The sequence below is a fragment of the Aspergillus neoniger genome (assembly GCF_003184625.1).
Source record: "Aspergillus neoniger CBS 115656 unplaced genomic scaffold BO87scaffold_18, whole genome shotgun sequence".
Classification (NCBI taxonomy): domain Eukaryota; kingdom Fungi; phylum Ascomycota; class Eurotiomycetes; order Eurotiales; family Aspergillaceae; genus Aspergillus; species Aspergillus neoniger.
The window spans coordinates 591,907-605,340 of record NW_020291146.1 but is presented as its reverse complement, the minus strand read 5'-3'; the positions used below and the strand labels follow the sequence as shown (position 1 = coordinate 605,340).

General features: G+C 49.5%; 3 protein-coding genes across 3 annotated transcripts; 2 read left to right on the top strand and 1 right to left on the bottom strand.

Moving 5' to 3' along the window:
- Positions 1–98: 98 nt before the first annotated feature.
- Positions 99–1,895, bottom strand: BO87DRAFT_377091 (mitochondrial 54S ribosomal protein uL5m). The gene is made up of 3 exons (XM_025623466.1): positions 1,366–1,895; positions 590–1,282; positions 99–487 (listed from the first exon to the last, which is right to left on the bottom strand). The coding sequence occupies exons 1-3, from the start codon at positions 1,611–1,613 to the stop codon at positions 364–366; spliced, it is 1,065 nt and encodes a 354-aa protein (XP_025479323.1). The 5' UTR covers positions 1,614–1,895; the 3' UTR covers positions 99–363.
- Positions 1,896–1,922: 27 nt separating this feature from the next.
- BO87DRAFT_407197 (ubiquitin C-terminal hydrolase family protein) lies at positions 1,923–5,096 on the top strand. The gene is made up of 5 exons (XM_025626053.1): positions 1,923–2,381; positions 2,439–2,528; positions 2,578–2,952; positions 3,011–3,632; positions 3,682–5,096. The coding sequence occupies exons 1-5, from the start codon at positions 2,325–2,327 to the stop codon at positions 4,830–4,832; spliced, it is 2,295 nt and encodes a 764-aa protein (XP_025479322.1). The 5' UTR covers positions 1,923–2,324; the 3' UTR covers positions 4,833–5,096.
- A 164-nt stretch (positions 5,097–5,260) lies between these two features.
- Positions 5,261–8,611, top strand: BO87DRAFT_335805 (vacuolar protein sorting protein DigA). The gene is made up of 3 exons (XM_025620508.1): positions 5,261–5,576; positions 5,650–8,245; positions 8,302–8,611. The coding sequence occupies exons 1-3, from the start codon at positions 5,360–5,362 to the stop codon at positions 8,384–8,386; spliced, it is 2,898 nt and encodes a 965-aa protein (XP_025479321.1). The 5' UTR covers positions 5,261–5,359; the 3' UTR covers positions 8,387–8,611.
- The last annotated feature ends 4,823 nt before the right edge of the window (positions 8,612–13,434 follow it).

Below are 13,434 nucleotides of genomic sequence, written 5' to 3'. Positions count from 1 at the left end.
ATTACTTACGTCCACGGAATTCACCTTTTTGGTTTCCTTAGTCGCATCCTGAGAGTCTCTTGTCATGCCATGTTACAATTCAAATTGGAATCGGAAATGTGCATATGAAGTTTTATAATACCAAAAACAGAGCGTATTTTACATAGATGATTCTAACAACAACAGCAGCAGCAATAATAATACTAATAACACCACAGATATAGGTACTATCCTTTCATGTTACATATTCAAGGAGGAAGATGTTTGCTCAAATCAACAAAGGTGTGAGTGAGGTGATGGTAATGGGGGAAGAAAGGACAATGGCCGTCAGTTGATTGCCGAATACCAATTTCCTAACACCTGATATGTTATGGATTTTTTTCTTCAGTTGACAAGCTTGCCGTAGAAGGGAACACCCATGGCGCTGAGCAGAAGACGGGCGTCCTTGTCGGTGTTGGCGCTGGTGTGGATGGTGATGTGGCAACCGGGGATCATTTTGGGGGGGTACCTATTTCATTCTGATTAGATCTGATCATACTTGACACTGAGTGCATATGTAGGTGTGCACGTAAAGCGTTGTACACTTGGCAATGCAATGGGGAAAACTTACATATCATAGTTCACTTCAATCTCCGGGAACAGAGCCATCTCCTCAGGCTCAAGACCGAAAGTGATGTTACCACTGCTGTCACCACTGCTACCCTTCACACCCTGCCAATCCTTGAGTCTGGGCATGACAACATCGACCAGCTTTCCGAAGAAATGCAGCATGTTCTCACCGCGCAGCTCGGCCTTGGCGGCAACGGTATCACGACCGGGGGCGATGTGCCACTGGGCAACGCTAGTCTTGGACTTGAAGGTCTCGACCTTGACGTTGGTCACGGCCTGCAGGGCCATACCGGCGACATGCAGCCATGATGAGTCGTACTGGGCAGCCTGCTTGACGTAACTGTGGAGAGTAATGCGCTCGATCTTGGGGATGTTGTTGAAGGTGATCGGTTTGCGGAGGAGGCGGAGAACGTCACCGCCACGAGGGCCACGGAGAGATCGATTCTTGTGGTACGGGGAGCTGTCATCCCATGAACGGAGACGGGGAGCCTTCGGCGGAGGCTTGAATCCCGGGGGGTTGTGGACGTAGAGGAGGGTGAGGAGGTCCGGTGCGACGGTGGATTGCCAGGTCTGTGCGACACGGGGAAGGGAGAAGGGGCCGGGGACGAAGAGTCGAGAGGAGGGATCAGAGGGCGGAGGGGGCCGGTGAGGGTGAAGAGGACCACGGTCGTATTTGGGCGAGCGGAATTGATAACTAGGTGTTTTGTGTTAGTGGTGATGGTGGATGGTTGTTGGAGGGCAGTGAAGCCTAGGGTTTGGATCTTGGAGGTAACGTACCGACTCCGAGGTAGTTGCGTCTTGCGTGCTCTGGCTCTTTCGAGAGGATTGAAGGACTTCACCGTGTCCTCCGACAGAGGGGTGGATAGAGTGGTCGACTCCAGGTCGTTGATAACGGCGGACGGAGATCTCGTCGACGCTTGATCGGAGGCATTGCGACGCCAGCAGAGGGCCGGAGCCCGCGAAGAGGGCGCAAAGGCCCGTGGCAATGACCTTGCCAGGTATCTGGAGGGTTCACTGGCAGCCATTGAGGTCCACAGGGGATGGGGGTTTACTGTAGACTGGTCGGAGACTGGATTCCCAAAAATTGTTTCGCGGACCGGCGAGCATCGACTCTTTCGGGACAGCATCACGTGGTGTGTCCGGGACCTGGCCTGGGTTGTTGGTGCCTGGGGGATCTGGCAGGGAAGAAATCAGGCAGCCATAAGGAAGGGCCCTCCACAGGCGGGGATCCACATGTGATCAACTTCGTCATCCCCGCCACCAACGAGCTTATCGTCAATGCGCTGAGATCGGCTGCGAAGGTCTTCTGATGGGCGGCTCTTTCTTCCACATCAGCAATACCCTAGTTGCCTCGAGCACACTTCCCTCTTTGCCTTTCTATCCATTGTTCTACAGCTAAGATCTTGTGCCGTTACATGTGATGTCACTGATCGCACCTGGTGCCTAGTGCCTAGTATACGTCGGGCTTTGCTAATTGGACATCGCGAGGAATCCATCGCGACAAAAAGTCAGAAGAGAGAAAAAAAGATAAATCGGGAAAAATTAATCCTGAGTGATATCACCGTCTGATATGTGTTGTGACTCCACCAGAGATCTCTTCGCGTGCTCCATCGGAATTCTGGAGCCTGAGCAAGGATTTATATAGATCCCCCACTCATCGATGCATTTCGCACTGCCCACTTCGCACATTCGTTTGATTTTACCGTCGTCTGGTTAGGACACATGCGCTGCTGAGGATGAGTGGCATCCACAGGTTTCTCACTAGACGTGAGAAGAAAAATGCCAAAGAAGAGGTATGGTGGAGTTTCGATGGGTGACGTCTGGTCATGCTAATGCGCCTCGTCATCTAGGCATCGAACCTCCTTACGCGCCCCCATTTTCGTGGGCTTTTCTCATCCGATAAAATTCCTACCGGGGATAGCAATGAAGATCAAAAGAAGGTGAATACAAATTGGGACGTGCGAATTCGCTGGTGCTGACAAGAAATAGATCAAGGTCTTAGAGCAACGTGTCGCACAGCTCGGTATTACTGGCTTACGGCCCGAACACATCAGTTATGCCCTGCAGTCGGAGCACGCCAAGGGGGATGTAGACAAGGCATTTGAGATGCTCATGATTTTTGAGGATGCGATCGAGGGGATCATAAGAGGGTATACGCCAACCACGAAGCTTCTTGGGGCGGTTAATCGTGAAGGCGTCACTTGCTACCTAGATGCACTACTCTTTGCCATGTTCGCTCGATTGGATTGCTTCGAAGCAATTCTCTACAGGTCTTTCAATGATGAGCCCCGCCGGAAATTGTCGGTACTGTTGCGACTCTGGGTCAACATGCTGCGGTCGGGAAGGCTGATTACAACGGACCTTGTGCGTATTCCTTCCGATTGTGTTTCTGTTTTTAAGCTGACTGTCTACTCGGTCGAAGACCAAGCATTTACAGGACGCCCTTGCTGAATGCGGCTGGGAAGATGCGGCCAAGCTTCGCCAACAGGATACGTCCGAAGCGTTTACTTTCATCACGGAAAAGTTGGAATTACCGCTTCTCACGCTCAAGATGGACATCTACCATACCGGAAAAGAGGATGTAACAGGCGATCATAAGTTTGTCAACGAGAGGCTTCTGGAAGTTGCGATACCTGAGCCAGCTGATGGCGAGACCGTTACACTGGAAGACTGCTTGGAGTCATACTTTAATAATAGGATTGAGGTCAAGCGGCATCTGGAGCGGCGCTACACTGTGGGCTCAACCAAATCAATGGACTCGATAGCCAAAGGCTGTACGACACATGTCGAGACCATTGAGGTTGGTTCACCCTTGTCGCCAGCTTCAAGCCAGTCACATTCTCCGCTGGACGATGTCACACCAGTGGCGTCGCTGACGGAAGTGGTCGACTCGGCCCCCCCTCCATACCGACGGAGCAGCATCGTTCAGGAGCGATTTATTCCCGGCGATGAAAATGCTCAAGACGGTACGATCAGCTCTCAAAGGAGAGGCTCCTACAGGAAGGAGGTCATGATGCCGGCGTGGCAGTTCTTCAGTCTCATACGTAAGTTTTACCTGGTATGCGCGTTAAGGAAGTGCTGACGTGAGTATAGCATGGTATACGGACAACACCCCGACAAATGACGCCCAAGTCGCCGCGCACTTTTCTTCGAAACGACCAATTCTTGGCATGTGTCTCAAGCGCTATTCCATGACACCCACTGGAAAAGCTGTACGCCTCAACACATTCATAGACATTCCGACCGAGATAGGATTACCCCATTTCATCCAGGATGACAGTATGGAGGAAGAAGGCCCCATCTACGGAAACTTCAAACTCTCTTTGCAAGCCATGGTCTGCCATCGAGGCACCTCAGTCGATTCGGGGCACTATATATCGATTGTTAGAGGTACCAGTGCTGGTGCGCCTCCAGCCAGTTCTCATGGTTCGGACCAGGAGGCAGGCCCTTCTGATGCCTCCAGATACTGGATGCGGTTTGATGACCTGGCGAAAGAACGAGTAACACTAGTCGACATCGAACAGGCCTTGAAGCACGAGTCGCCGTACCTCTTGTTCTACCAGATCTTACCTATCAATGAGGATGCTGCGGCAGCCAATCTGTTCGACAAACCGCCTTCTTCTGAGCTATCGACGGACCCTCGAGATATGGAGAACGCCAGCATGGCGCAGAAGCCACAAAATCTGTCTGTGGACGATATCAGTGGTGCTCGCGCGGAGGGATACGCTTCAGGTCGGCCTAGTTTCGAAATCACTGGCCCCGATGGCGCAGACCCTGCCCCTATGGATCACAATAGCAGAAAGCAGAGCGTGGCGTTCTCTGAAGTGTTTGATCCGACCTCGATTCAGTCATATGCGCCGACTTCGCCGCGACTTACCCCAAGAGATGATGATGGCAGGGCCTCGTTCTCATTCTCTCGACGCAGTTCGAGGCAGACAAGGAGCAATCCAGGCAGTCGTGCAGGGAGCCAGGCCAGCGAGAGCAGAATCAGCACGACCTTCTCACGGTTCACCGGGCGACGCAGTCGAGAGAAGTTCACCAACGATGGAGTCTCTGAAGGCGAAATGGACGAGTTGACGGAGAATGAACTGGGACCGACGGAGAAGTTCAGTCCTCCAAGCGGTGAGCGCAAGGACAAAAGCCCCCGACGGACCAGGGACTCCGAGCGAGTTAGAGACAAGCTGAAGGACAAATCTCGGGAGAAGATTGGACGGAAGCTCGACCGGGAATGCGTTGTGATGTGACGGTGTAGGTGGTTATGACGATCCGAATGTTTGATTCCACATGGGCTTCGCTTACCGTTCAATTATTTTCTATGGGCCCAGGCTGTATGTTTTGAAGGATAAGGGGATTGATACCCGGGCATGTTGCATGTTTGTGCTTTCAGCTCAGTCTTTGTCGGTTGAGGGTTTGCATCGGCGTTCAGTAGATTGCATAGCGACCTAATAGAGTAGTGATAGTTTGCAAGCATGCTTATGATGATACTCCAACTAATACGAAAATCTGAGGGTTTCAATTCTTTTCAATTGGTTAGATATGTGGTCAATAGTATATACATCGAATACTACGCAAGCGGCATCTGGTACAGAGCGTGTCTGCCTCAGGCATATATGCCAAGGTATCAATAGCTCCGCTTCGGGCGAGCTCCCCCCATCTTCATCATCGCCCATCTCCAGCTCGCCTGGCTGCTATACCTCGTCCGGGCAGCTCCACTCAAGCTTATTGTGCGGTCGAGCAATGAAATAGGACCATTATTTACAATTGGCGCATCATGGCGCTGGAGACGTCCAGCGGTTATGTTGCTCCCAGCAACCTCACCGAGCCTGCGGACGCCGGTTTGTCCATGTTCGATGTCCGACATGTGCAGTTGCAGTTTCCACTGGCTGCGGACTTTGTCGCAGCGCAGGTCGCTAATAATGTTTTGATTCTGGCTTTGTCGACGGGGCGCATCCTCCGAATAGATCTTGATACCCCGGAGGACATCGATGGTTCGTGACCTTATGACGGAGATCCTGGAGAGTTAACTACACTCCCGGTGCCAGGCTGACTCGCATTTCTTAGATATCGACCTTCCCAAAAAGTCATCGGAGATAGGCGTTATACGTCGCATGTTTCTGGACCCTTCCGCGTCCCATCTGATCATCACCACTACCCTTGGCGAGAACTACTACCTCCATACCCAATCCCGACAGCCTAAGCCACTGTCGCGACTGAAAGGTGTTCCGATAGAAAGTGTCGCATGGAACCCCTCTTTACCTACGGCCTCAACAAGAGAGATACTTTTGGGCACGACGGATGGCCAGATATGGGAGGCCTACATTGAACCATCTACCGAATTCTACCGCCGTGAAGAGAGATATGCGCAGGCCATCTACAAGACAACGGAAGGGTCTCCTGTCACAGGGATTTGGGCGGAGATAATACCTACAAAGCCCGAGTTCAGACGGGTGCTAATAGCGACTCACGGCAAGTTGCTGTGTTTTTCAGGACGCACGGGAAGGTACGGGAGAGAAGGTGGGAGTCTCGTCTACGCTGATCTATTCCAACGCGAGGCGCCTGTAAGCCATGAGATTCAGAAGTCTTCTAGCGCGGCACCATCAGCACTGGCTATCTCGCCTATTGTTCCAGAAGGCCAGAATGCGACTGGCCAGCCGGAAAATGAATTCGCATGGCTCAGTTCGCAGGGTATCTATCATGGGCAACTTCCATATGCGCCACAGAAACTCACACAACCATTTGAAAGCTCAACGATGCTGCCGCGGTCTTTGTTTCCGGCCAGTGAATCTGCGCGCGGAGGCAAGAAGCTTATACAAGATCCAATAACTGCCATGACGTTGTCCCAGTGGCACATTCTAGCCCTTGTTGAAGGCAGAGTTGTTGCTGTGAACCGTATGAATGATGAGATTGTCTACGATGAAGCAGTTTTGGAACCGGGACAGAGTGCTTTGGGCCTCTTGACGGATGCGATGCAGCACACTTACTGGCTGTTTACCAGCCAGGAAATCTTCGAAATCGCAGTCGAGGACGAGGATAGAGACGTTTGGAAGGTATTCCTTCAGAAGGAGATGTTTGACGAAGCTTTGCAGTATGCCCGTACTACAGCGCAAAAGGATGCTGTTTCCACCGCCTCAGGAGACTTCCTCGCCAGTAAGGGCCGTTATCTGGAGGCGGCCAAGGTCTGGGGCAAGAGCAGCAAAGGCTTCGAAGAGGTCTGTCTGACTCTGATCAACCGAGGCGAGCATGATGCGCTGCGGAAGTACCTTCTTGGGCAGCTTTCTACGTATAAGAAGTCCTCGTCGATGCAACGGATCATGGTTGCCAGCTGGCTTGTCGAAGTATTCATGACGAAGTTGAATTCGCTTGATGATAACATCGCCACCAAAGCAGAATTGGCGGAGGGAACGAGCACGGAAGAAGTCAAGGACGAACTTGGCAGTGTCCGGGCTGAGTTCCAAGAGTTCGTCACCAAATATCGGTCCGAGTTGGACAAGAAGACTGCATATGATCTCATCAGTAGCCACGGACGAGAGGAGGAGTTGCTTTTCTTTGCCACGGCGGTCAATGACCACAACTATGTGCTGTCCTACTGGATTCAGAGGGAGAAGTGGTCGGAGGCGCTTAATGTTCTGCAACGACAGAGTGAACCCGATGTGTTTTACAAGTATAGCAGTGTTCTCATGACGCATGCTGCTGCTGGACTAGTCGACATCTTGATGCGGCAGACCAACCTTGAGCCGGAGAAGCTGATTCCTGCGCTGTTGAACTACAACAAAACGGTAAACGTCCCCCTGGGACAGAACCAGGCGGTGCGATACCTGAACTTCATCATTGTCAACCATCCGAAGCCATCCGCGGCGGTCCACAACACCCTGATCTCTATCCACGCCTCGAGTCCGTCATCCTCGGAAGCCGGACTCCTCACCTACCTGCAGTCACAGTCGTCATCTCCGCCGCCATACGATGCAGACTTTGCGCTGCGTCTTTGTATCCAACACCAGCGCGTGCAATCGTGCGTCCACATTTACAGCGCCATGGGACAGTATCTCCAGGCGGTGGAGCTGGCTCTGCAGCATGAAGATATCGAACTGGCAGCAATTGTGGCGGACCGACCGGAGGGCAACGACAAGCTCCGGAAGAAGCTCTGGCTTCTTGTAGCAGAGAAGAAGATCCGCCAGCCTGGGACGGGCATCAAGGACGCCATCGAGTTCCTTCGCCGATGCGAACTGCTCCGCATCGAGGATCTGATCCCGTTCTTCCCGGACTTTGTCGTCATTGATGACTTCAAGGACGAGATTTGCAGTGCACTGGAGGATTACTCGCGGCATATCGATGCATTGCGACAAGAAATGGATAACTCGGCGCACACAGCGCGTCAGATCCGGACGGAGATTGCAGCGCTGGACACGCGATATGCAATTGTCGAACCCGGAGAGAAGTGCTGGCTCTGCTCCTTGCCCGTGCTCAGCCGGCAATTTTTCGTCTTCCCGTGCCAGCATGCCTTCCACAGCGACTGCCTAGGCAAGGAGGTCCTCGACGGGGCCGGTGGCAAGAAGAAATATATCCGCGACCTACAAGCGCAGCTAAACAAGGGGACATTGGGAGCGGCGCGACGAGAAGAGATTGTGCGGGAACTAGACGGGCTGATTGCGGAGGCCTGGTAAGACTGCTCCATTCTATGCTTTTGTCTACATTTACTAACACTACCGACCACAGCGTCCTCTGCGGCGATCATGCCATCAAGCAGATCGACAAGCCATTTGTTGCGGACTTGAACGGGCCCGATGGCTGGGCATTGTAGTTGCCTTGAGCGTGGAGAGCACGTTCCTCATCCAATGCATGCATGTCCTTTTTTTCTGTTTTACTCGGTAGCTTCTCAGCCGTTAGCTACTGACTTACCTACCTACCAACCTACTTACCGTCTGTCCCTGTCGTACGATGGCGTCTTGCGTTTATCAGCGTTCGAACGAATCATACCTCATGCTTTTTCTATTTATTTCCCGGGTATATAAAGCTGCAATATCATTACCATGGACATAAGCAGAGCACCGAGCACCAATAAGCGTAGCAATACTCCCCAACCGTACTTGTTGCAGAACCAGTAGTAGTGGAAACTACTACTACAGTAGCCCAGTCCGTCCTCGTGTTCTAGAGCCAAGTCGAGTCGAGCAGAGAGCAAGAAAGCAAGAAACAGCTAACCAACTAACCAACCCCACCCCCTGTCTTCAATTCGTCTCTGCAAAAGCACCGACACACGGACACACACACACACACACACACGGACACACCTTGCTGATCCCCTTTTTCTCCAGTGTGTGTGACTGCTCGTGTGGGTGGGTGTGGGTGTGTGCTTGCTCGGCGTATCGCCTGCCTAACTAGCTGCATCCGACAGGGCTGTGCGGGTGCAGCTTGCAGCACACTCTGCATATTAGCCAGCCAGTAAATGGATACTTGGTTCTCCACTTTTTTCTTTTGATTCCCGCACCTGCAGTGCGTTTCGTGACGAGTGCTGTGCTGCGCTGCGCTGGTGGAAGTGGAGGTGGTCGTGCATGATGGTGGTGGTGGTGGTGAGTGTGGTGAGTATTGCTGCATCCAAGCGCCGGGGAGGGAGGATCCTTGTTATTTGCTTAGTTTGTGTATAGATGGGACTTAGGATATATTTTTGGGTTATAGGTACTAAGTAGATTCAGTAGATATGTTGGTTACTTTGGGTTATAGTAAATATTATTAGTAGCATGTATATCTATCTATATATAAACAGAAAGATGAGTAGTAAATATACTATTCAGATACGATACTACATAGCGAAGAAATCCATAAGTAATAAGTAGCATGGCATAGCATATTCCATATTATAATCCCAGTAGTATTTGTATTTATACACTGGTAAGTAAGTAGTAGGTAGGTAGGTAGCACTACATCAATATGTTTACTTGGTAGTTATGCACAGATACATACTGTAGTATACCTACCTCCACATACAGCACCACATACATATCCAAGTACTACGAAGTAGTATCCTGGAGTACGTGCATATCCTCATGTTGTGTTCCGTGATAGTACATATGATCCATCTGTAGTATGTACGATAACTCACATACATACATACGTACGTACTACATATGGTTCATATCTTGCTCTACTCATCCTGTCTGGTCTGATCCATCTCATTGTCTGAGACAGAAACGGAAGGGATAAAGGAGGAGTGTGCAGCAAGCAAGCACCCCATACATGATGAGTCTTGTGCGGGATTATCTTGCATGTTCATGTTCATGTCCTTCTTTCTTGGATTGAGTGTGTGTGGGATGTGGGATGTGAATTCTGGGGTAGTTGTTGAGAATGGGTGAAACAGAAACAGAAAGAGAAACAGAGACTGGGATTTGAGATATCAGTTAGGGTAACTAACTATCATCCATACTGGATAACTACTAGTAGATAGGTGGAGATTGTTAGTTACCCCATACATAACAACTAGATGATTATCAATTAGTTATTTAGTTATTTAGTTAGTCTTTGTGTCATTTTTTATCCAAGTAACCCACTAGAAGAAACCACTATAACTGAGTACTCAAAAATGAGTCTCTCGGTTCCTCTCTTCCGTCTGTTTCTCAACGGCGATCCCACTCCACATCCCCAGTTCTGCCTGTGGTTGTGTTTCTCCATCCGGGTGAGAAGCAAGGAGTTTCGTCCAGTTTTCGTCCTTCCTTCCTCCCCGAACTTTATCCCGAGTTGCAGTAAGTAGGTAGGTAGGTCTTGAATCTGGGGAAATCCCATACATACATACATTCCATACATTTCATACCAGTTCAGTTTCAGTTGTGTTCGTTGAACGGTTCTTTCTTTATATCTGTAACTTAACTACCTACCTAATTAACTAACTAGTACTCTAGTAAATAATTAAAAACCATTACAAACCTTCTCACCTTAAGACTAGGTAATATCCATCCAATCCTAACCCCCCTCTAACCGCGGAACTACCACCTTAAATCCCTATTAGTTAGTGGGAGGTAAATTGCTTTTTTTTTCTGGTGGATGGATGGATGGATGGATGGATATGAACGGCAACTGATAGCGACGTGACAGAAAAAGTATAATTAAGTGGCTGGACCTAGTTAATAGATAGTAATGGTAGTTTGATTGCGAATTGGACTTATCCTGTGGCACTTCCGTGTTGATCGTGCGGGGTAAAGGTGCCACTAACTAGTAAAGTAGGTTTTGGACTATCTGTTTATCTGTTTATCGATTTTATTTATTTATCTTGTCTGGGAAGGTTGGAATAGGTTGGTGGCGATGATCGAATCATTTCCGTATGGGGTGATGATGATGGGTTGCTTTTGTGTCGCGTGCTCAATTCATGGATTATGCTGTGTTCATTGCTGGTTGGGGTTGGGATCGGGATTGGGGTAGTTGGGGTTTGATGATGGCGATGAGGGTTGAAGGGTAGTGATTTGATTGATCGGATTGCCAGTGGGTTATCTGCCGATAGGAGTGATACGGGGTAAAGTATTTACTTGGTACTCCGTATGGAGTACTACTGGCGGATATATGGATATATGGATGTATACTATGGATCTTGTAATCTATCTGGTGGAGATGAGATATGTCCGTTTGGGAGTGATTGGTCTCATTATAGTTACTTCGAGTTGTCTATGGTTGTTTTGTTTGAGATTGTGTTTGTATCTGTATCTGTAGCTGGCTGTATACTACTGTAGTAACTAACTAATCTAAAGCATAGTGATAGAGATAGATAGATAGTACTGTTCTGCAAATGTCGAGACCATCACCTCCAATGGTGCAACATCCCTCCGTCCATCCCAAATCCTGGTACTAGATAACCTTTTCCAACCTTCCTCTGCCTCCTAACTGGCTCCCTCTCTCAGGTTCCACCGATACACCACACCACACCCGCCCAGAACAAGCGACGATAGGGTGTTCCAGCCATACAGCACCGCCCCGTGTTCCATTCGGCAGATAATCATCCCGATAAGGGGGAGTAGCAGACAGATACAGTATCTAAGGTTCAGCACCCGGGGTTTCCATGAACCTAGTCATTGTTGAGACGGAAGTTTGGCAAGATCCAGGCAGTCAGGATAATCCAGTTCATCCACTGGGTCACGCTATCCCGGTTCCATGGGAGAGATGAATGTTAGTGGGAAACCTTGGGAATGGCGTGAGAGATAGGCAGAGAGACAGAGAGAGGGAGATAGCCAGGTGACCTGGATCACCTGAGAGGCTAAAAGTAAATACTTTGTACAGTAAGTATGGGCCTGAGACTGGGGCTGGGCTGGGATTTGGTCATTCGGGATTCCTGGGGCAGAGATGGAACCAGATGGAATCTCATGGAAGATTTAAACTATTCTCTTATACGAAGAGTGTGTCAGCCACCATCAGAGATCCAAAGGAACCGAGAAAGAAGGATGGATGATGAGGTGGTGGTGATGATAGTGGTGGTGGTGTGGTGGTGGTAAGGCCAGGCAGCTTGCTTGGGGGGCCGCTGCTTATCGCGTGATGCGTGCAAAAACAGCCACCTGGCAGAATGAATAGCGGGAAACCTAATGGGAAGGAATCCCTTAGTCAGAAGGGAAACCCATCCGTCCATCCATCCACGTATGCCTGAGGTCTGTTTTTTGTTGTACTCTTTCTTTGAGGGTGACCACCTCATCGTCGTCCCTTGGCTGCCTCCTGCTAGCTGCCCATCGGCGTGTCGGAGACAGGCAAGCCTGCATGATCGAGACACGCAACTCTTTGCCAGCTGCAAGGACGAAACCTTCCCGACACTCGCTCGGGAGGCGGTCAGCCAGGCACTAATGCACCTTGGTCCTTCACCGCCAGCATCGCTTTCTTGTTGCTCATGCAGCCCCGGAAAGATACTTGCCAGCCACGGGGCGCTGCCAGTGCTTTTTGTTGTTGGCTGTTATGGAGTTAAGACTCATGTTATGTTTATTGATTTGATTATAGTTTATGTGTTCATTTAATTTGACTTTGTATTTTTCTTTTACTCAATTTCATCATTTAGTCTCCGACCATGTACCTCCGTTTTATGTATGTAGGAAGAGGAGGGATATTTTCATCCAGTCACCTCGTTCCAGTTGTACACAAGCTTATCCACTACTTACTACTTACTACTACATAGTAAGTAATAGTAATAGTAAAAGTACCATAACGGGGGATAATTATTATTATCTTGCCGATAGTACAACCTTGAAACGAACCATTAGCAAATTAGCATACTCTGCTACATACCTCCTGTCATATGTTCACTCCATATACTCCAGACTTTCAAAGCCGAGAAGAAGGAAAGTCAAATAACCAAGTCTCCACCCCAATCGATAGTACGATACGATTGCCAGATCAGAAGTTGGCCCAGGAGTCTGTCTGAGACGTAATCTCCCTGCCTTCCCGTTTTAACCCCGCAAATCCTGTTACAGATGATGGGCCAAGTTGAAGGGAATCCCGCGCGGTAAACAGGATCAACGTGGATCACGCAGGTTTTGTGCAACAACAATCGACGTTGTTGATTGATTGATTGATTGATTGATTGATTGATTGATTCAACATGGTCTGGTTTCCCTGGGTTATCTGGCTGGCCTGGACCGAACCATACACACACACTCTCTCTCCCCCCTCCTAGTTGTGACTGACTGACTCAATTGTCTTTTTTCTTACTTTGAACCTTAGGTACTAATCCTTTGGGGAGAAAAAAAAAGGTACCTGATGCGGTGCTGAACTTTTAGGTACTTACCCTTACTCAGATTGTCAATGTTAGGTACTTACTCTGTTGGTTTACTACCTCGTCGGGTAGATATGATTTTTTTTACTTTCTTACATACTTTTTTTCTCCGCATGGGC

Excerpts from the sequence above, each read along its gene's own strand:
- BO87DRAFT_335805 (XM_025620508.1), top strand. The coding sequence starts at position 5,360 with ATGGCGCTGGAGACGTCCAGCGGTTATGTTGCTCCCAGCAACCTCACC. Across the intron at positions 5,577-5,649 it reads TACCCCGGAGGACATCGATG|ATATCGACCTTCCCAAAAAG; the intron begins GTTCGTGACCTT and ends CGCATTTCTTAG. Across the intron at positions 8,246-8,301 it reads GGGCTGATTGCGGAGGCCTG|CGTCCTCTGCGGCGATCATG; the intron begins GTAAGACTGCTC and ends TACCGACCACAG.
- BO87DRAFT_407197 (XM_025626053.1), top strand. The coding sequence starts at position 2,325 with ATGAGTGGCATCCACAGGTTTCTCACTAGACGTGAGAAGAAAAATGCC. Across the intron at positions 2,382-2,438 it reads AGAAAAATGCCAAAGAAGAG|GCATCGAACCTCCTTACGCG; the intron begins GTATGGTGGAGT and ends CTCGTCATCTAG. Across the intron at positions 2,953-3,010 it reads GGCTGATTACAACGGACCTT|ACCAAGCATTTACAGGACGC; the intron begins GTGCGTATTCCT and ends ACTCGGTCGAAG.
- BO87DRAFT_377091 (XM_025623466.1), bottom strand. The coding sequence starts at position 1,613 with ATGGCTGCCAGTGAACCCTCCAGATACCTGGCAAGGTCATTGCCACGG. Across the intron at positions 1,283-1,365 it reads ACGCAACTACCTCGGAGTCG|TTATCAATTCCGCTCGCCCA; the intron begins GTACGTTACCTC and ends CAAAACACCTAG. Across the intron at positions 488-589 it reads ATTGAAGTGAACTATGATAT|GTACCCCCCCAAAATGATCC; the intron begins GTAAGTTTTCCC and ends AGAATGAAATAG.